This window comes from Mesitornis unicolor, unplaced genomic scaffold (assembly GCF_000695765.1).
Source record: "Mesitornis unicolor isolate BGI_N332 unplaced genomic scaffold, ASM69576v1 scaffold39179, whole genome shotgun sequence".
NCBI classification, from domain to species: domain Eukaryota; kingdom Metazoa; phylum Chordata; class Aves; order Mesitornithiformes; family Mesitornithidae; genus Mesitornis; species Mesitornis unicolor.
This window is the reverse complement of record NW_010210007.1, coordinates 450-23,525: the sequence shown is the minus strand read 5'-3', so window position 1 is coordinate 23,525 and position 23,076 is coordinate 450. Positions and strand designations below refer to the sequence as shown.

At 38.9% G+C, this 23,076-nt stretch overlaps 1 protein-coding gene across 1 annotated transcript in view; it reads right to left on the bottom strand.

Annotated features, from left to right (window-relative positions):
- Positions 1 to 23,076, bottom strand: part of SFXN1 (sideroflexin 1) — a 26,354-nt gene extending 3,278 nt beyond the window's left edge. The window contains exons 1-8 of the mRNA XM_010193049.1: positions 22,981 to 23,076; positions 11,748 to 11,922; positions 10,945 to 11,115; positions 8,205 to 8,303; positions 7,052 to 7,127; positions 5,988 to 6,073; positions 4,663 to 4,790; positions 4,110 to 4,159 (exon numbers count right to left, since the gene is read on the bottom strand). Coding sequence (XP_010191351.1) covers positions 4,110 to 4,159; positions 4,663 to 4,790; positions 5,988 to 6,073; positions 7,052 to 7,127; positions 8,205 to 8,303; positions 10,945 to 11,115; positions 11,748 to 11,911 — 774 coding nt within the window. The 5' untranslated portion in view covers positions 11,912 to 11,922; positions 22,981 to 23,076. The remainder of the gene's footprint in view (positions 1 to 4,109; positions 4,160 to 4,662; positions 4,791 to 5,987; positions 6,074 to 7,051; positions 7,128 to 8,204; positions 8,304 to 10,944; positions 11,116 to 11,747; positions 11,923 to 22,980) is intronic.

Here is a 23,076-nt window from a genome sequence, read left to right as displayed (position 1 = left end):
CAGTGTCTCAAATAAGCAGGACATACACAACTGCTTTGATAACAGGAAGTTCATTTTAAAACAAAACAGCTAATCCATTAAAAACCATGTTACAGTGGATGATGTTTTCGGCAGAGATGATGTTTTTCTGCAAGAAGCATTTCTCAGGATGTAGAATTTAGAGGGGAAACTGGTGAACTAAAGACTGGCAGTGTTTTGAGAGCAGAAATGATAAAAGAAAATTTAGAAAGCTCAGTAAGACAAAGTTTGGTGCTAAGGAAGGTCACAGCAGTGTAGGAGACATGGAAAACAGGCCTGCGTAGATTAAACTTTCTCCAGAGCCTGAGGGAGAAGAACCGTGCAATTCAGCAATAACCTGCAACAACAGATAACAAATGGAAAAAGACAGCAACAGCAAGAAGGATAAGGAGTGAACGCAGCAGTGCTCCGCTGTTCTGGCATTCCACTAAACACACCTTCGTCTCTTAGCTGAGATAAGTTCACACAAAAGGCTTTACATTTTATACAGTGGGAGAGTCAGTGACAAGAGCTGGTGTGAGTGACGGTGGAAGCGATGCAGGACTGTGGTGCTGGTAAATGTTACAGGTATTTGGGAACACAAGGCAAACTCTGCATTGCAAGTAACTCCTGTCCCTGAAGAGAATTAAAGGAGAGGGATGCTATGCATTGTAGTGTGAGCATGGCACCTCAGGTATGTAATAGAAAAGCCCCAAATATGATTTTATAACCCTTTTGGCTATTGGAGGGTGTCACAAGAGTAATAAATGGTTTCATGCCTTTATCGGAGTCGGTCATTAATCTGAGAGACAGAGGTGTCTCTCAGTACTGACAAAATAAACATCAATTTCATGTGAGACATTTTTTTGCCCAAGTACTTGATCTGAGTTACAGCCTTTATTTTTCAGAAGTGTCACCAGGCTGTGCTGATCAAGACAGACAGTGAGATAATATTGACATTACAGTGTTGGAGTTTTAAGAATTGGAGTTGCCCAGGGAACAACATAAAACAATAAAGCAAAACTCAAATGCAGGCTGTACATCCCTACAAAGAGACATAACGGTGAATTACAAGACAGCAAAAGAATTTACTGCGTTAGAGATCAATCATTAACTCGGGAAGGAGGCAGTTCTCAATGAATTAGGATTTAATTTCCAGATGTCTTTATGGCATCTTTAGTGGGTAGTGCAAACAGAGAAAATGGAGAAATCATTAAGCAAGTCATAAGGAGAATTGGCTTTTTTTTCTAACTGCTTCCTCTCATTGTTGGATCTCCACATCTGTCTAGCTATGTCTGTTAAAAAAAACCAACAAAACGAATAAATGAAATTACAGTTAATTAGGAATGCATGGAGGGCTCCAAGGCATAAGACATTCAAGAACAATGCTTTAAAAAAAAGGCTCTCTATTCTAGTTTTGTAACAGTTTTGAATACATACTTTAGTTGCAAACTAAGAGACCCCAAGGATCTTGTTTTAAGGATATATGAGGAAATTTCTGGAATCAGCTTGAATGTTAATACAGTATGCAGAATGGGAGAGAAACGGCAGCTGAAGCTTTAAGTCTAGTAATCTAAATTAAAACTTCAGTGTCGACTGGAATGTTCAGAAATTTCTGTGGAAAAGATGATTTATTTCCTTAGGAGAAAGGTTACCTGTAACTAAAATACAACTATAAATGCTGTGCCTCAGAGCAAGGTTGTCTATGGATCCTTCTGCTGCAGCAGATAAAGTACCTTGGTTCTGAGCAGAGCTAGTCAAGTGCATCTCAGTGGGATAATGAACGTAGACATTACAGTCTAATCAAGAACTACTCCACTGCGTCACTGCACTAAAGGCAGCCAAAGCCACTGCTGAAACCTACAGCAAAAGCACATATACATATATAAAAAATATTTTTTCAAGTAAGTAATTAATTATTCTTTTTGATGCAGTATGTGCTTGTGTTCTAAAAACATTGTTGAGTAGTCTTCTAGCAACAGCTTTTGGAAATATTGTTAATTCATACTAATGTTACCATCAAAATGCCCCTGTGCAAAACCGTATCACAATATGGGGGATGAGTAGTGCTGTATAACCTACATCTTATTTCAAATACCAGAGGATGATAGTCTGCTATCACCGAGCCCAGCATTCCAGAGCATTTATTTCTTTCTACCTTACTGCAGAACATCATTCTGTTTTCTCGTGTGTTACTTAATAGGCTTTGTCAAGCATACAATATTTATTTTCAAGAGTGATGGTGTGCAAAGCGAAGGCTAAGGAAAATGAGTTAGTAAAGCACTGTGTGGATGGTGTTGGATACTGCAATGGGATGGTGCTTCTGAACTCTCAGGAGAACATGCAGAAGCTGCTTGTTAAAAATGCAGCTCATTCCTTAATGGTTTTAATACTAGTCTCTACCAGGTGTTACCACTGACTACCTGCAGAGCAGTGTTTCACCTGAACTCACAGTCTTTGAGGCTGAGGGGGAGGAACAGGTGAGCATAAACGGTCATGATGGTACCAAAGACCACTGAGCAGTCACTGAAGAAATCGCTCATTTTTGCTGATCTGAAAAATTCACAACACCCTTATATTGATTATACCACACAAAACAATAGATATGTCTCCAAACCCTGAGAACTGTTGCAACTTCTTCACAAATGTCATATATTTGTCAGCTCAGTTGATAGCATTTGTGACATTTTTCCCATGCCAAACATATATAAAATAATCCTTGCTCTAAATTTGTGAGTTGTTTTTATTTTAAACAAGGGTTAGGGTTCCAGGTAATACAGTCTCAAGAACATAACAGTATCACAAGCTGCTTAAAACTACTCTGCAAACAGGGTATGGGTCAAGAGTATAGGGTTCTTTATAACTGCAGACAAATGGTGTATTTGGGTGCACCGCAGTCTCACTTCTCACAGGAGAGAGAAGCAGCACACACTGACTTTCACTCCAAAACTCAAATGCCACATTTCCTGTTTCTATGTTCTGAGCAATAGTGTTTTCTGATAACGAGGGGGGAAAAAGCAAAGCACTTCAGGAAAAAAGGTTTTAAAACTGGAAGACATTTGGGACCTCTTCCCAATGCCTTATTTGTATATACAGAAGCACTTCCAAATGGTCTATATAACTGGGTAATCTAAGTCTGCACAAGAAAAATGAAGGTCAGGAATAGTAAGAAATATCAATGAAATATTTTAGAAAGCTTTAGACAAACAAAACCAGGAAACTTCCCCTGCTTGTCCTCCCAGTCCCCACCCAAACCACTTTTCCAAGGGAGGGTCTGGAAACTCAGACCACACTTTCTTTTCCCAACGTTTTCTAACAGGAAGAAGAATTGTTCCCAACTTGTTGGGTGGGTTTCTCAGGCAGAGACTTTGCCTGGAGCTATGCAAGTAAATAAATCAGTGATGTCAGCTGGTGAAGATGAAATTCCCTTTACTGGTAAAGAATTATAGAGTTCCTCATCTGAGTCCCTATAATTAATTTCATCATTGTGCTTTATCTCTCACGCACACACAGTGTATAATGTTGATTTGGTTTCTATATTAACACCAGGTGATTGACTTCTTACTACATTAGCATAAACAGAATAGAGGATATATGTAATCTTTGATGAAGCATGCATATTCTATGCCTACCCTGCACTTGCTCATTCAGTAAATTTTGAAGGGTCATTTTCAAAAGAAATTTTTATTATCACTGTTGCTTCCGAAGTCAAATTGCTACTACAGCAGCTTAGCAAAGCCTCCTTATTGACATCCTGAGCAAAAAGCATTACAAAATTTTGAAGTATTTTTCTAATAAACTGTATTCCAAGTCTTGGTATGGCACAAGGAAGGTTTATTTACTAGGAGGAACTCTGCATTTTGAGAACAATTATTAAAATAACATAAAGTCCATATTTTCTTATTGTTATTCTACACTGTGATAAAAAGAATGAAGCTATCTCGAAGAAAGGCATAAAGAATGCGATGGCTATAAAGCAAGCTCTACAGTGATGTCCTCCCACAGTGCAGGCACATTTGGGAGGCAAATATGAAGATGCAGAAAGTATTTTAAATTCATGAAAATATTAACTTAGGATACTAAATAATGTATGTAGATTATCTGAGACTAACCTTCAAAAAGGCTCTCTTTTCCAGTGTATTCATTATGAAGGGAGGAATTGCTGCAAATGAGATAAAAAAACCCAAAACATTAACCTTGCAGAAAAAGGCACTTGGTTTTGATTTTTTTTAAGATGAACTAATACCATAATACAATTTTCACAGCCGTTTGTCATTAACTGAGCTTCCATTCCACATTGCCAACTCAAGATACTGGATTGGTACTTAGAGAGGCAAATTCTTCCAATAAGCAAAGCAACTGATTTCACATGTAACTAAACCTGAGCTCAGTAACTTGGCACTGGTCAAAGCACCAACTCTCCACTAAACTAATTCCGCTCAAGCAGAATTTGGTACCATTCCATTGCTTTCTGTATTTATCTTTTGCAAAAGCATCCCAGAAGCTTTTCTGCTGCACTTCAGTGTACACACTGTGAATGTTTTCACAGTGAGGAATGTACATTTCTTAACAGATAAGATAATTTTGCCTCTGAGAAAAATCACTTGTATGGAATTTAAGTTGTCTCTCACATTAGGAGCTGCACATGACTGCAGTTGTTCTTACCCATGCCAGGAGCAGCCATGAGAATCCTTGATATAACCACCTGGGTAATTGCCTGCTGAGCAGCTTTTGTTGATTCGCCCAGTCTGTTTCCGTTCACATCCGTGACGGGGATCCCAAACTTCAGTTCCCTGTTGAAAAAGGGGTAAAAATAAAACAGTGACTGACATACATCTATCCACCTTTTTTGTCACCTTATCTTTCTCCCCTTAAAACTGTCAATTAGAAGAATTAAATTTGTTATGTTATTTTATTTTCAAGTTAGCCTGTTTGTAACACTCCTTGGCAAAAAAAAATATCAAAAAGCAGGGAAAAATTTTGGGAAAAATATGCTGAAAAGCAATCAATTGAATGTTTGTAACAGCAATCTGCCACTTGAGCCTGGTCACATGCATTCTGAGGGGGAAGAAAGGAGATCTGTTATTTCTGTAGTCCACAGAAGGGAAAAGTTTGTTCAAAAAGCAATTCAGAGAAGTGGAATTTTCTGGACTGCTCTGGAAGTCTGTCCTTTCCCACAGACAATACAGGCAATACAGGATTAGTTTCACTGAGCTAAACCAGAAGACTTTGTGAAAATTCCCCTCTGGCATTCTAGTCTTGACTCTTCATTTCAACCACTAAGAACATATTTGAAAGTATACAAGTATGCACAAAGCAGACTACATTTCTCTACCTGTATTATTCAAGTGCAGGATCAGGTGCTAAACTCACTTACTGGGGAGAACTAGGGGCAGATATACTAAGGACTGCCCATCTTTCATAAGAGATAAAATACCATCATGGATTGAACGTCATTGTGAATATAAACTTTAAACATTCCCTTTTTTTGCTCAAAACCTTGTATTTGTAAGAGAACACTTTTAATTTGTTTTCCTCCACTTCTATTCTTAGTCCTAGTCAAATCAGAACACATATGAAATTCTGTTTCTGAGAAAGTGCGTATTTTTGTAATTTCAGATGATTAAACAGAACTGAAAAGCCTGACTCCTATGACTAACTTCTGTATGTGGGTTTTGAAGCACATTTTTGACATTACTGTGTTTTTCCAAAGTGGAGTTTGTATTTATAAGGTTCACGTGATCAAGTTTTGAAGGACTGGTACTGGGTTTCTGAGATCTAAGACTGAAAAGCTCTATGGATATTCATCTGAAGAGAATGAGGATGTTCTATTTTACATCTGTCACAATCAATCAATCAAAACAAGATCACGCATGAGGTTTGCAAGGTTCTGAACCAAGCTAAAGATACATAATGTGCTTTATTTAGTAACTTGCTGATCTAAAACCTCAGTTAACGTACTTTCTTCTAGAATAAGCAATCTTTCCTACCTTTGTCTCATTAGTGGAATATTAATGCAGTTAGCAGCAGCAACAGCAGCAAAAGGAACAAACCGTCCTATAAGAGGTGAGACATGCTGTGAAAAACAGGGAGGAAAAAAAGAAAAAATGAAAAAGAATTACATAATAATTTTCTTTCTCAAAGGTCACATTAAAGAGCTTCATGTGCTAATGACAGACCACATCTATTTCCTTTAAGTTAGAATTCAGTGAAAACTCACTGGTGGGGCAGAGGTAGAACAACAACCAAACAAGACAGAAGTCATAAATACTTCTCTCAGAGTGAGCAGTGGCAGGAGATTGGCAAAAATGATCTTAATTTAGCAGCACCACTGCAGAGAAGTGTCAGCTTCTGAGGGTGCCTGTCAGCCCAACGGCAACACTAAATAGACTTGAACTCCACTGTCTCCACTGGCAAGGTCACAGCCAGCAACATCTATTCCAGGGAACAGTGTCTCAAAGAACTTGTCAGTGCGGTACCGCTCTCAGTACATTAAAGCAGAAGCAGAGGGGTTTTTGTAAAGGACCTTTTTTCCCTTGTTTGTGTTGTCCATTTGTTTAAAGAAACTAAGTTTTCTGCATTTAAGAGTGGCACCTCCTGACAAGTTCTTCAGCCAGTCTAAAGTTGGTGTCCACATTTATAGAAGTGATACCGCACCTTCAAACCACACCTATACGCTTTATGGGATAATGAGTACACATAATTGTATTTACACATCCACTCCAATTAACTTTCAAATACTATCAGGTACTTTGACATGTAAAAAATAAACTGCAAAAAAAGCACCTTATTAGGTTAATACAAACTGTATTAACAAAACACAAGGCTAATATGCACATAAGGAGGACAGACTGTTTGAAATACATAGACAATCATCTACACGGGGCAAAAATAAGGTTGGAACCTAAAGAAGGGAGCTGCCAATGGCCGATACAACTCCATATTGGAAGCTGTGCATAACATGACACAGATACTCAGGAGGAGAAATGAGCCATTAGCATCTCATAGAACATTGAAGTCTGGTTAAGAATGAAAAAAACCATAGCAGGAATACCTTTGTTAGTGCATTAAGTCCTAAAGCCGTTGCGACAGCACCGGTGGTAGCAGAAACGTAGGCTGTTCCCAGCTGGCTAAAACAAAAATAAAAATGTTTGCTCACCTACAACTACATTCGTCACTTTTAAAAATAATTACATTTTCCACATGTAGTTATGTCCCCCTGAAAATTACGAACTAGACCTTTCTGTGACACTGCAATAAAATGTGGATGGAAGATTCAAACGGGACAGTAAACGAAACACTTTTCTTTCACTAGCATTAAAAATCACATGCAAACAACATCTTAACACTGAATCAGGTCTGGCTGGTTCTGCATCGCTCTCTGTTGAGCATTTTCTCACATGTCTGAATGAACATCTTGAAGGATTTAGTTCTGTATTTAATCTCCTAATTGCTTAAACTAATAAAATCAAGTTTGGATTTCGCCATGTCTACAATAGTAATTAAAATCAACTGTACCAAAACCTGTATGTGCAGACCAGCTATGCTGCAAACGCCCAAATCCAACTCAACCTTCCCTAAAACACACTTTACACACTTCCCAGCTAGGAGGTGTCTGTATATTCTCGAATCCACTGCTTTCTCCTGGATATCTATAAGCAAGTCAGCCTCAAAACCAGAAAGTCAAGCACTGCAACTTCAGTCCTGTATTCATGATTTCTAACTTTCTGCAGCTACTTAGTCTCCCTCTTTGCCTTCAAGCAGAAACAAATACTGTGCAGACCAGTTCCTCAAAGGGTCCTCTTCTTGTAAATAAGCTCACAGTGCGGTGTGTGCTATACTGCAGGGCACTGAGAAGATGAGACAGAGAGACACCTGAAGGTCCACACAAAATATCAACTTGGAAATATCCTGGTGTAACACCAAACTGATAAGGCACTTTAAAATGGTTGACTGAGCAACGCAACACAGACTCTTATTAAATCTTATACTGTTAAGTGCTTATAATCAGGGTGTTTAGGCCTATTTTTAATGGTAGAAATGGAGTTCTCATCTCCATCATTCTCATCTGTGCATATCAAATTAGTAATAAGCTTAGACGAAAAAACTTATCCCTCTATCACCTCAAACTTCAAAGACCAACCATGTTCCACTACACAAGAGAGCAACTTACAAACACATCAGAAGTATCTGGTTCAGTGTCTGACCTGACAGTGATCGGGGCATCACCGCTCCTGTTCGTGTAATTTACTATAGCATTGAAGGACTGGTTAATCCACTGCCAGAAAACCACGGCTGGAGTAGTTCTTGAAAAGAGAAACAATTATTATCATTAAAAATACAGCTGAATCAACAGCACGGAAAATGATAGCAAACCAAGGAAAGATAGTGCAAGCAGCAATCATGCAGAGGTTCTTGTTTATCGGAATGAAACAATGCAGTCAAGAGATATTGTCTCAATAATGAAAGTATGAGCTACTTCTAAGAATGGAATTTAAAAGCATTGTAATTAAATAGCAAGGTTTACCTGGGACAAAGGTTTGTTGTGATAACAAAAGCTTTATAGCAAACTTATCTATAAGAAATACACACAGAGAAATATGAAACTCTCTAATTTCTAGAATGCTTTTCCAGGGTTATTATTCCCTTACAGTCTGTTAGTTCTCTTTGAATGCTCCATAAGTGACTGAGAGGTGGATTTTAGGAGATAGCGTTTTTCTTCTCATTCTTCAAAAAGCTAATGTGGTGGCATTGTTTTAGTAAATCCTTCTGACATTAAAACATGCAGTCACACGTAGAACCACATAAAAAGACAACTCCAAAGTGAAAAAAATATTTTCAAGAAAATACCTGCATGTTTAAGCTATATATAGGTAGAGCACAGAAGTTAATCTGCTTCAGTACAACGTGAATCAGATGACCAGTCATTTAAAAAAATAATAAAAAGAGCTCACAGGAATCCTCATAAATTCTGTCAGTGACAGCACGCAGATGCCTTAGGACAAAAAGGTGCTGACTTGTGAGCAGGGGTTGGGGCAGTGAAAAAACCATATTCCATACAAGTCACAGAGTCCCCATTTAACAAGCTAATGTGGTTCCTGTTGAATTGCAGATACAATAATTTTACAAATGGTTATGCTGGTAATGAACAAAAATGGCAAGCAATTTGTTTCACAATGTATGGGGCTGTCTTGTGCAGGGATGAATGCTTTTGCTTTCAAACAAGCAATATCCTTAAACAGCAGGACAAACTTATGAAAAAGAAATCCACTAAGGACATCAGGATCCACAAACACTTGAAGGCCAGGAGAGCATACGAGGGTAAATGTGTTTCCTACCATTTCCTTCTGTACTCAGACCACAAACTATGCACCCAGTGGAGAAACCACTGAAGATTCTGTTCCACCAGAATTAGTCAGGCCACCAAAAATAAGAGTTGTTACTGAAAACCATTTCCGGACGATTAAAATAGCTTTTCATAAGACTTTAAAGCTTATAATTAATTAAATTATTTAACAACGCAGGCAATAATGGTAATAAGAATGCCATTCTCATTGGAAAGCTGATATGGAAATTAAGAGTGCTAAAGAAAAAACAGTAGTTGTACCAATTATTCTGTAACAGGCGGGAAAGCAAAGAGGAGATGCTAGAGTGGAAGGTGCGTGTCTATCATGAGGCTTTGGTTCTGAAAGGGGAGACATGTTATCTCTTTAAATTGCAAAAAAGAGAAAGATTCAGGAGATTTGAAAGTGTATTCCTGTTCTTTGGTTTCCAGTATCTGGATGAGATGCCAAAGTAACAGTGACAAACTAGCTGGATTTTTTCCGTCACTACAGCCGTTCTTCCTCCTATCTTCCTGTGCACGTGCAGCTCTCTTTCCTGACTCATCTTTTCCCATTTCCTTGCTACTGCTATGTAGAGGATGTTAGGCTTGCTACAAAGTTCAGGCATGACGCACATTGCCTTACTGCATGCCCAAGACCTCTCATAAGAAGCTTCTTCCAGTGACATGCAGAAAGATGGATGCTACACCGCAACATCCAAGGACTTCTACACAAACCTGTTAGCACTGCTGAATGCTTGGTCCAAAGAAACCAATGCCTTCCAGGCTAATAAATCACCTAGTTTTGAATCCAAGTGACTCTACCAATAATGCAAAGAAAAGGCTTATAGCTGCTGTAAGTATTACAGATAATAACAGAACATGCATAAAAGAATAACCAGCTAACAGGAAGCAGTGACTGTGAATGGGCAGCTGTCCTGATGGTTTTATTCATATTCTTGACTGTTTTTAAACACACATGTATACGTGCACCATTCAAAATGTCTGTGCCTTTCTGGAGTGTGAGTCAAGAATCTGTAAAATTTCAGCATCAAAACTGCTGTTGTTATTTCCTCTGAACTTCCCACCAGTGAACAAAAGCGTTGTGTCACAAAAGTATTTCTAACATGGAGTGCACCAGCAGATGATACCGGCTTCTGCTGTGGACTTCACTGAATTGGTGACTCAAGAACTATTGAGAAAATGGAAGGATCAAAGAGGAGCTGGAGAAACTTGATGGCTGATGGACTCAAGCACACCGAGTACTCACTTGGCAGAGAGAACATCCTACATGGCACATCTCTAAGGTTAGAAATTCCCAGGTATCTCCTCCTCTTTGTCCTCCACAACTTTCCTACAAGGACGGGATTTTGGAACATTCAACTTTCCCAGTTTAAGGAAAAGTAGGATGGTGAAGAGAGGGACTAAGGGCTTATCTCACAACTACTTCTAGAGGAAACTATTGATCAGTGTGAGGGAATGCAGAGAGAGAAGAGAAAAGGAAGCAAAATTTTACATTTAAAAACATTTATTATAAATCTAAAATGCTCTTTTGACAATAACATTGATTTTCACTAATCTAGTTTGTAGGCAAATATTTTATGTGCTATATTGCCATCACTTACCTATAAAAGGTCATCATACAACCTGTGATAGTCATGTTCATGGGTACCTGTGCTGACATTCGGCCAATCAAGACCATCTTTTCACCAGTGTCTGGGTGAAAGGCTGAATCATAGATATATTTTGCCCTCCACAAGTCATCTTCTGTCAAGCCAGGAGCCACGATACCTTGTCTTGGGACAAGTTAAAAAAACAACAAAACAAGACAAAAGCAGAAATCACAACTGTTATAAAACGCTGCAACCTCCAATGACAAATGTGGCATCAGAAAATTTTTTCATACTATGTTTAGCTGCATTGTTAGCTTTTAGATCTTCAACTGTTAAATGGACCAGTGAAATAAAACGCATCAAAACACCCAGCTGTGGTCATGTTGGCTGACTTGACATATCCAGCACCAAATTTCTATTTACTCAAACCTGTACTGGATTTTAGAACTAAAATGTAGAGCTAAGATCTCTGGATTCATTAGCGTCAAACTTTAAAAATTTACTTTGCAACTTTGCAATTTAAGATACTACTTCATTCAAATAACACACAAGAGGAAGTTTTAAACTGTTGTCATATTAACTATCTCCAGAATTAGACACTTCTGTATTTCGGAATACTTAACAGCTGTTCTCAGATGACATAATTTCCCCATTCATTAGCAAATTTGTTTTTTGAAAAAAGAGGGTTTTAAGCTCTGAAATAAGAAGGAAGAGTGGTGGAATGAATACAGTTTTTAAAATATTTCCTTTTAAAGATATTTAGTCCACTGACATGGACTTTTTTGGACCAGTAGTAAAAGTGATCCATGCCATACCTGTAATCATGCACAATTTTTCTTGCATTTTCCAGTTGGGCATCAGATAACAGAATATTCCGGGGATCTGTTACAGTAAAGAAGTGACTGGCTCGTCCAATGAAAGTGCTTTGATCCCATCGGGGCTCCTTGATATTAATATTTAATGGTATATCTGCTGACATCTTCAAAAACTCTGTGGAGAAAACGTGAAAATTGGCAATTCAGAACTCCACTTATTTCATAATGTATCGATAACGCGCAAGATGAAAAGTGGTTATGTTTAGAGTAGAAAACCAGAGAACAAACACCAAACAACTTGCAGAATTGAGGTTTAAAGGGGCAAAAGTATATCCAGAAAGCAGATGATGTCAGATACCAGCTGTGTTTTGTATCAGTGATGAATTAGTGTTTGCTGAAAACACTGTCTTGAACGGAAGGAGAGATTGGGTATTTTAAGAGATGCCTGAAGAGCTGCTATAAAGTGCAGAAATATTTAATAAAATACAGTTAACTTCTCTGGCATAGCAAAACAAAACAAAAATTAGGAACACAAACCCAACAATTTCTTTTAATAGCTGTTGTTTCTCTAAATCCATGTTTTAACAAAACAAAGATTATATAATGCAACAACGTGCCACATTATGAACACATGGCCAGATCTCCTAATGATACTTCAAAGATAGTTAAAGAACTACAATGAAGGGCACTGAACTAACATAGTTGTGCATTTATGGGGCCCAAAGCCCAGAAAATTAAAAATTACTTCAGGATGACTAAGTTTACTTCAGCATCTAATGGAAGGCCAGTCCCTGCACAGCATAAGCTACATGAACTTCAACTTTCTTAAGAGAAATTTCTGCAACATGTTCAATAGTCCCTTTAAAAAAACCAACATCCATCCCTGCTTGTAATTCAAATGGCTGGAGTAAATTTGATCTATAAAAATACAGATTAAATATAGCATTTTATCTGTTTTAATAGGAAGAAACATCATTATGAGGACAACTGTTAATCACCCGTAAGCTGCCACTGAAGAGTATTTTCACCTTAACTCAAGAACACCATGAAGTTGTCTGAGACATTTCGGCCAATTTGATGAAAGTTATATGAAGTAGAACAAAAAAAAAACCCTAAACCCACACAAAAAGAAAGTAACTAATCAGGTAAAGTGATTATCATAAAAAATGTGAACTTCATGAGAAAAAAGAAGAGACCATTCATGAAATCTGAGAAAGTTATTGTCCATCTCTCAAATGTGATTCTGATCCTTCTCCTCTACCTCAAGTGGAAAAACTTGGAAGTCTTTGGGAAAGTAAACTGACAGAAATAAAGGCTTAAGTCTCCCCATCTATCATAACCAGCAGTGTTAAGCAACAAGAAATTTATAAATATTTAGAATACACTATATAACAACATTTCTAGGGAAAAAAACCTCAAAACAGAATAGTCTGCTCTTGAAAGCGAGGTAAACCAGCTCGATGGTACAGAAAGGAGATGAGACTCCTTTGTAGCACCCCTCACCAGAACCACAAAATCAACTTTGTAAGCAGATGAGAATTGTGTAAAAATTACTCTGCCTTGAAGCACTTATCAGTCAGAATTGCTCTTAGAGTGGGAAATACTCAGGGAAAAGACTGTTTTCCCTGCGCTTACCCTGACTTAGCATTTTTATGTAGATGTAATAGCACAAGCATGACTCTTATTTGGCACTTTGGTGGTTGTCATTATTATTGTGATTCAATTTCAATGAAAGCCCAGTGGCCACATATTATTTTATAGTGAACCATGCACAGATTACAGGAAATATTTGATTTTCTGATGTACCATCTGCCAGGAAGAACTGCCAGTGGCATTCAGATCGCTCAAGTTCTTCCCAGTGTTACACGTGCTCATCATGTCAATAGAAACTGTGCAGGCATGAGCACGATGGCCCTGAGCACCAGACATTGTAAAGCTGTAAAGATAAGGTAGCAAGAATGCACAATAACTGCACTATAAATGAAGATAAGCAATGTTTAAGGAGGATTTGGCAAGTACATTCTGCTCAGCATGTGGTAACGAAGAAAGCAGAATAACCTACTGCTAGAACAACAAACTTTGAGAACCCAGGATGGATTAAATAAATCATAATGCAGGGTTGCCTTTCACAATCACAGCATGATTAACAGCTGAATGATGACAATGTCGTAACTCAGCCAGCATTCTTAAATAAGTTTGTTACAAATTCATTAGAAAATACTAATTTGGTGCCACTCAGTAAAAAGGTCCTTCCTTTCATACATTTACCGGTAATTATACAAAGTTTCTTTAAGTTAAATAATCTGTTTCTATTAAAAAAAACTCAAGGAGTTTGTTTTCATCAAATGAAAAAACAAAGCATTTAGGATGTTTATGTATTATTTCTATGTTTGGCTTGTATTATCTGCAACAGAATAGTGAAAACTCCAAAGCATTAAATAATAAAGATCTCTTTTCCACCAGATTCAAGCTCTTCCTTGAACAAATAATCTCCAGTTCTGTAGAACAGATCTTAGTACTAATATTACACAGGCTAAATAAATTTGATGAAAAATCACACAAAAAGTACAATTACACAGATGTTTTTGTGTCCTGCTCTGTATTTTCCTGACATCAGGAGAAACTCAGAGTTGTACTGGCAAAGCAGAGCTGTTTGCCTTTGCAGTGTAAAGAGCAACTGTGTAAAACATAGCTGTGTTTCTACAGATATTGCCAAATTCCTAATTGAGGTCCTAAATCTTCGCAGGATACTAGAAGGCTAATAAATACAACACAGTAGGGGAAACTAATATTTTCCTCCTCCCCGTCACCCTATTTCCCCCCCTCTCCATTACATTCATTGTTGTATAGCAGCTTTTAACAACATCTTTACTGTATGCCAAGACAAGATTGCCCTACAGTGAAATGATAACTCTTACAAACTATCAAGAAAATAAGGTGCCACAGCAACATATCATTTACTAAGCTAACCCTGAGGCATGAAGGTACTTGTACCATAATTAGTCATAACTGACGTCAGACCAGTAAAATCACAGAATCACAGAATCACAGAACGTTAGGGATTGGAAGGGACCTCAAAAGCTCATCCAGTCCAATCCCCCTGCCGGAGCAGGAACACCCAGATGAGGTTGCACAGGAAGGCGTCCAGGCGGGTTTTGAATGTCTCCAGAGAACAGACTCCACAACCTCTCTGGGCAGCCTGGGCCAGTGCTCTGTCACCCTCACTGAGAAGAAGTTTCTTCTCAAAAAAAATCTAACATACTTCTTTTTGCAACTTTCTCCAAAGACATTTAGAGCTGTTACCAGCTTTTCAGTACTGTTGAGGAGCGTACTCCTTCCCACGCAGGTAAAAGAAAGAGACAATTCAGTAACATAACTTGGCTCAAGAACACAGGTTAAGTCAGAAATTACAGCAGAACCCAGACCTCCAGACCTGTGCTCTAAGTGCAGCTGATACGGCAAAACAAAAGTTATTATTTCACAAAAGTAATGGCAAGAGATGGAAAAGCGCTGGGTAAGAAGCAGAGAATTCATTCCTCAGGTCCAGCTGAATATTCTTGTCTTCCTATTCCACGTTCCTGTTTGCTGTAAGTACGTCCACAGTTATGAAACAGTTTAAACCCCCACACTGTGGAGACAGCTGTGGATTATTTTCATGTGATCCATTTCTCACCAGGCACGTTTCAGAATGAACAGAGATCATGGGAAAGAAAAAAGACTGAGGGCAGATCTGGAGAACAGAGTTCTCATTCAGAGTGCCTGAACAGGAGATGCTGCTTAGGTCTCTTTTCCCTTTCTCAGCACTATACCATTAAAGACACCCTCCCGCGAGTCATTTCCCGTTGTGGAAAAACAGACCACCTTCTGGTCTAAAATAGTAACTGCTGGTCTTGCGAAGCAGCACCCTGTGAAAGCAGGGGGAACTCATTCATTCAAAAGCACTTTCCCACTTAAAAAAATTATTTGTACATTAGGGCTGGTAAGTCTTCCCTCTTGGTATATTACTCATCAGAAAGTCCAAGTTTAAATATTTTTATAATTAGACTATCAGTTTCATTAAGAAAGATTTAAAACTGCTTAGGATAGCTTATGTTAATCTGTTCAAAGCTGTCTAATGAATGCTTATTAAGGCAGTCCATTAATAGAAGCTCTTTTCTTTCTTTTCACTCTGATTAGAATTTATACTACTGGGTTGCCTGTGGCTTGTTTCTATATACTTATGATACCTCTGTCCACAAAAACAAGTCCTTCAGTAATAGGAAACCTAAACAGTAAGGATTTGCCTTCAGTGCAGATGGTTCATGGTTCAATTCCGGATGGTTTCACTCCATTTCATTCAGCCTACCCTGACGAAGGTGGATCTACAGAAAACAGAAGACTTATCACTTTCCTGTCCTATCTTTAGCCTCTCCCCACTTGATCTACTCTGTGCCTGCTCTGATGCTCCTTGAACCATGTGTGCTGATATAAGTTACTGCCCTCGCAGAAAAATAATGCCGCAGAAAGAGAGGCCAGCACAGTCTCCTACGTCAGTATCCTCAACTGGCACAGAAGAAGGTCTGGGAGCACAAAAAATCTGCACTCCCATGCTCCAAAACACTAACTGGTGTTACCATTTCGGTCAAGTTCAGGATCTGCAGCTGTGGGAGGAACCAAGTGTAATGCAAATCTTGAAGCATAGACTTAAATCTGTAGGAAGATAATCAACAAGAAACATAAAGCATAGATAATTTCAAATGTTTTGGCTTGCTGGAGCCAAGAGATTGCAAGTTTACATTACAGACCAAGAAAATGGGTGCAAGAGAAACCTAACTTGCTGTAAACTGGAAAAACTCCCAGTCCTTGCGTGTCTACATAGCAAAAAAAAAGAAAGGGCTAACATGATCCAAGCAGCAGGGGTAAGAGAGCAGCCAAGGTGGCTGTAACTAATGCTAGTACAGTAAAAGCACCCCAAAACCAACACACAGCCACTCTGGCTGCCAGCACAAGGTAAAACTCCTGTTTCCGTGCCTTTCTCCCTGCTGTAGCCACGCTACACTAGCAGAAGCGTGTCAGCACATGCTTCGGTCTCTCTTTCTCCTTGTAGATCTACCAAGAAAGGGTTAGTACTGCAGCAGCAAAAAGCAACCTAGCAGGAAAATGGAAAACATACATTAATGGACAATCCTTGGCATGTGCTACAAGAAAAGATCATGCTTGAAATCACCGTGTGTGCTTAGAGAGAGAGCACCAGAAAACATTGACTTTAACACCACTAATCTTAATAAAGGATGGTATATAAGCCTCCAATCCTGCATAGGATGTGGGGAGAACAGGACTGGTGTCCACCTTGCACAAGATTAGATCTCATGCAAAAAAGGATTAAAACTTTGGATGACAGCTATTTAAACACACATAAACATTTTCTTCTAAATGACCTGCACTTTAGGCATATACCTAGGAACAATGCTGTCCTAAATAAGTTTAAAATAAAAACCATAAAGACTGTGTGCAGGGACAGACCAATGCCCACAGAGAACGAGCAGCTGTCCTGCATACAAAGGAGTGGAAAAAGTCCAGCCACTGGAATAATGTAATTTGGAAACACATAAAACCTGCAGTGAAGTTAAAAAGGTCGCTGAGTTTGCCCGTCTCGGGACTCTGAGTCACAGATCTTATTCAATGGTGCCTAAGAGAACCAGTGAATTTCTGCCTTGAAAACTTACGAGTTTTCCAGCAAAATATTTTTTGAATAAAAGCCCTACCTCTTGTATTAAAGAGACTGTGTGATGCTACTCGTGACTTAATAGCCCCTATTGGTAAATGCTGAAAAGGGAAATAAATACTATAAAGCAAAACCATAAGCCAATAAAATGCTTATGTACTTTGAAGGGAACCTCTATAAAACACAATGTCCAAGTATAAAGTAAAAATTACGACTGTGCAAAAAAATGGTTTCAGCAACCCAACAGCCATGCAGTCATCGTCATAAACTGTATGGCTTTTTTGTTTTAGTTTTATTTTTATTTAATCAATGAGACTGTAAGACCTTGTAAAACAAGAAATAGGCACAAATTTAAGTTGCTGCAACAGTATTTTACCTAGCTATCACCTTAATTTTCAGATTTAGACAATTTGGTTTGCTGCTGTTTGCATAATCTATTCAAATACTCAATAATGGAAGCACTACAATAAAACTATCTAAGCTTTAATTATTCTTTAACTACGATGCTTTGTCAAGGGTACAACTCCACTATCTTTAATGATTTAATTCTCCATATACATTGTGTGCCCAAGATTTAAATTCTCATTATCCGTATGTCCATCATAGAATTGTGTAAAGAAAAAATAAAGGACATTTGGATTGAATCAAATTAAAATTAACCCATCTAAACCCTGAGATAAGTAGAAAGTTTGCAAAGGGACTGGAAAGTAAATGCACAAATCCTCTAGAACAAAGATAAAAATGTTTGCTTTGTTACAGTCAACTAATGAAAGCAAACACCAACAACTACCTAACACTTCACTGCCTGTATATAAGCATCTGAATTTATTGTTCTTTTATTGCTTATTCAGTAAGCACCAACAGAGGGGAAACCACCTGTGAAACAGGACAAAACTCTGAATCAACAGCACCCTAAATTTTAAGGTGGAAAGGCAAGCAGGAAAATTACCCAATCTGATCTTGAAACAACTCTCTTCCTCAAACAACTCCATTAACATTAATTTTACAAACACAAAAGTTACTGTAATAATCCATACTGAAATGTCACTTTGAGGTTATGTTCACATGGGAGGATCAGCATTACTGGAAAGGACAACATCATAACGCAGTCAAACAGTTAACATTTATCATGGAAAATACGCAGTAAGGAAGGAAATAATACATATTTTCAGTGTTTTAGACAACAGATCAATTAGAAAGGTATTTAATAGAAGCACTCGTACCTGCATACCCCAAAGCTGGTAATAGTCCACACCAGTGAATTCAACCACACTAGTGAATTAAAGAACGGACTATGCTCTCTGGCACATTCACGTTATCAAACCCTGTTTCCAAACAAGGGTGGCTGTGTCCAAACTGCCCATGGAGACCGGCAGTTAAACCCTCTCTTGTGCAGCCGGATTGTCTGGGTGAGCATCCGCTGTCCTGGGCAAAACCGCTCCACGCTGCGCTCCAGTGAGTTCACAACATGGGGACTGCATTCCCCTGACCAGGAACATTTTTTGGCACCGTTCAGCTCCCCAGCACTGACACAGAGGTTTGATTATCCATGTGCTTCACACTGCAGCTCTTCCTATGTACCAAGGCATATTTTCAGAATGATAACTGCCACCATGTGTTCATAAAGATTTTCATAAACGTAAGACCGTCAGGCTAAAGAGACGGCCGTGGGCTGCCATGAACTTGGCACCAAAAGTTGAGCTGAAGATGTGGCTCTGTAGACCGGAGGCAATTAGATGTGGTGATACAGATGGCAGACCACAGACAGGACACTGTTGTGTGAAACTGCGCTTCCCAAGTGCTTTAAAGCAAATTTCACTGCCAGCCTCTCCTCTACCACTCTCCTCCAAATCTCCCTGCTGATTTACTTCCTCATCTTTCTCCCAGCCCTAGTAATCATACAATAAAAACAGACTAAAAAGCATGGTGGAACTCACTGACAGCTAAAACTAAGCTCTTTGTTTAGTTGAAGAGAAACTCTCAACCGTGTATTTTTAATAACCTTCTGCAAAAACATTTATTTTAAATCAATAATTCTTTGACTACCGTTTTCATCTTCAATCAGAACACGACAGTGAACTGAGCTGGAAGCTGTAGTACCAAGCACACCCACATTTCTTGCCGTCTCTGATCAAATGGATTCATCCGCCAGTTCATGGTCTGATGTTTAATACCAGCATTAACTGGAGGGAAACAGAGGGCTGAAGAATAAGTGAGAGTGGCCTCTCTTAAAAATAATTTCATAAAAAACCAGCATAAAATCAGTTCAACAGTTCTAGTACAAAGGCTAAGTTTAGATTTGGCACAGAACCGGCAATAGTAGAAGACTTTAAACCTTGCTTAAAGGTTAAAAACTGCAGTCGCAGCAATTCTACAAAATGCAGATTCAGGAGTTGACAGGAGTTCAACTTTCCGCTGTTCCTTTTCAAAGTTCACGCTTTCAACATCACACTGAAGTTCATATAACCACTTTTCAAAACAAAACAACAGCAAAAAGAATAGCAATGACGATTTAATTTATTTCAGACAGTAACATACCACTCAATTATGAACAACCCAGACATTTAATCAAGTATTTAAACCCTGTTGCATGACTGACTAATCCAGATAGGCACATGATGTGGGAAATTATAGGCAACTTAAACCCGCGCAGCAGTGCGCAAATGATGAAAAGCAGCTTTGCTACCTTCCTTGGAACCATTTATATTTTCTTGTTACTGACACCCTGTATTTTAACTTGAGTCTTGAAAAAATCCACTTCACAATTAAGAACCTTTGTCAGGTATGTGATTAATTTTTCCAGTATCTAAGCTAAAGTTGGGAATAGAGTGACACAAAAAGCAATTTCTTGATGGTATAATTGTGAACCCAGCTCTCCATGTCTGACCTAAATACACATTTGTAAAGCTACAGGCACTGTTCTGAGTCAAGAAGCATCCCTTAACGGCAAAATATCCAACTCTCGAGAGATGTGGACAGCTTAGGTTGCCAGGAGTGATATTGTCAGAGAATACTTGGGAGAGAAACTTGCCTGAGAACTACCCCAGAAGCAGGCTTTCCTCAACAGATACAAAAGCCTGAATTCTCCTGAGTGAGGCTCTTTCTGCAAACATCCTTAGGCTGGGTACCAGATAGGGTACTGCTTCACTCTCCATGTAGAATTTTCTGTTGTTTTTTGCTTTTATGGGGGCTGGAGTCCAGATTATAGCCTCCTGCACCTTCCCCTACAGAAGTGGACTCTTAATGAGAGTGGCCTTTCACCTCTCTTGCATGCAATTTCAGAAAGTCAGCAAATACTGAGCTGGGAGAGGGAGAAGTTTCAAGAGAAGTCTATGTCTAAAAGCAGTGCAGACATAACTGTGGTAATGAGCATTGTGACATCTCACTTCTTGGTGCCCAACTCCCAAAGTGCGACCTGCAACCTCTGTTACAAAGCATGTGGCACACATTGTGCTCTAGCTTAAAAGTCTGGTTTTGCTGGTATCGAATCATAGAATTCCCTTTTCTGTTTCAGCAGAGCTACATTTCTGAGAGACTGCAGTGTTTGATTTAGAGAACACAACTTGATATTACAGCGAATTCAAACCAGCCTGCATACAGGAGGGCAAGTGACCTAGTCAACACAAATGCTAGGTGTAACTTGTACAGTGTCCTTTACCAGGACTCAGACCTCTTACTTCAGGTGATGTAAAGGTGCTCAGGTCAGATCGTGATTCACAAAATCTCCTGGAGCCAGCTAAGAGTTCCTTTTTTTGGGGAAAAAATAAAAAGGAAAAAAAAAAGAAAAAAAAAAGAGTGAGACTTTTCCCTGAAAACCCAGTAAAAATAAAAGGTAACAGCAGTACCTCTTTCTTACCAGGATCCTATAGAATACAAATAGTTCAAAAGTTAGAGCCAGGTGCTGCTGAAAATGTTTCATGTGCAGATTCACTGGGAGAGAGATAAAAAGGATTTGACACCGTTGGGCCCCTAGATCTCCACTCCTCAAAGCAGTCCCCTATCAGCCTGATGTCCAGCTGTCAACTGTTCTGGGAAAAGAGAGATGTAGGCTGGAAAATCTCTGCATTGAGAAAAGTACCTGCTGCTACAAAATAGGAAGAGGAACAGCTTCTCTTCCTCCTCTGACATGTTTGTAAACCAAAGTGCCCATGGCTTGTTTGTTTCTGCAGAGCATGTTCTTTTGAAGCATCTCCCATGCTGCTCTGACAGAGAATATTTAAGGATCCTGTTACGCCTTTTTATTCCACAAATAACACATTGGCCCTTTTTGGGGCTCCTTTGCCTCAACAAACTCAGATTTTTCTTTTCCAGGAGAAAAGATGGGAAATTAACTATCTTCTGGTTAGTAAAAGGTGACCTATTCTACTTTAAAAGTACAACACATTGGCAAAGCAACAGCAGAAAGGCAAACCCAGCTACTACTCATGTTTTGCTCTGGCAAAGAAAAGAACACAGTGCGTTCTCCAGGGATGTCAACCACAGCAGTATAATTAGTTCAAATGAGGAGCACGAATAGACTTTTAGGGGAAGAAAGCATTTTTGCACGATGGCAAAAGAGCATTTATCAGACTTACCGTGGTCATTAAGCAATGGTATTCCTCTATCTGCACTACATTTGCTACCACAGTTTGAAAGAAGTAGCACAGCTGATGACTGGGAGAAGTATGATGCAATGTACTTACACCAGATGTTAACAAAGCCACGTGCCAAGTTTTCCTTCCCCAAAGCAGCTTCTAGCAGTAAATATCTATTTAAATCACAAGGAAAAAATTCTTTGTCTGCACAATGATTCTTCCTACTGCAGTCATAAAAACAAATTGAACGCTGGAGAAGGCAAATCATGGCAACACTACAAGATACTTTTTTTTTTTTTTTTTGCTTATAAATGTACGTCCCTCTTGTAGCCTAGCAACAAAAGCAGCAGTCTGTGTTAAATGGATAGAGCCTGCTGCTGGGGCTCTCTCCTCAAAACAGCAGCCATCTTTGGTGTGTAACTTGACAGGAGATTTCATCATTCTGCACTAAAGCTACCTCCAGAAGCTAGAGGTTGCTGCAGCCAGCTCAGCGGTGATGCCTTTCGATTTGCCACCACTTCTCCCACTGTGTGAGGTGTATCGCAGAGACGCGTCACATGTTCATCTCATCACTTCATTAACAGAAGTAAAGCTTCTTTCCTAGAAAGGGTTAGTGCAAGCTCATATTTTTTTTCAGTCCTGATTGCTGCAAGCTTGTCTCTGCTTCTTATTTTTCAAACCCCTCCTGGTAAACTGAAGCAGCATTGTCTGGCTCTACCCAGGCACGTTCATGGTCGTCTTCTGCAGGTTTTCACTATTTCATGTATCTTTTTCTGACAGAATCTATACAGTAGATTTTTTAATTGCACATTGCTACAAAGCCAGTCTTTACACCCCTCTCCCGTTCTCCCAATACCCATTATAAGCACAATAAATTATTTATAATTCAATAAATTAAAAAAAATAAACAATACTCATAACCAAAATCCCTGCCTGTGGCTACCAGGTGTCTGACCTTCAAATTATTTGGCGTGTTCCTCTTCTGGAAAGGCCAATCTATCAGCAGGGAGGTTTGTGTTCTGCAGGCCCGGTATCTGTGCCGCTGCCACAC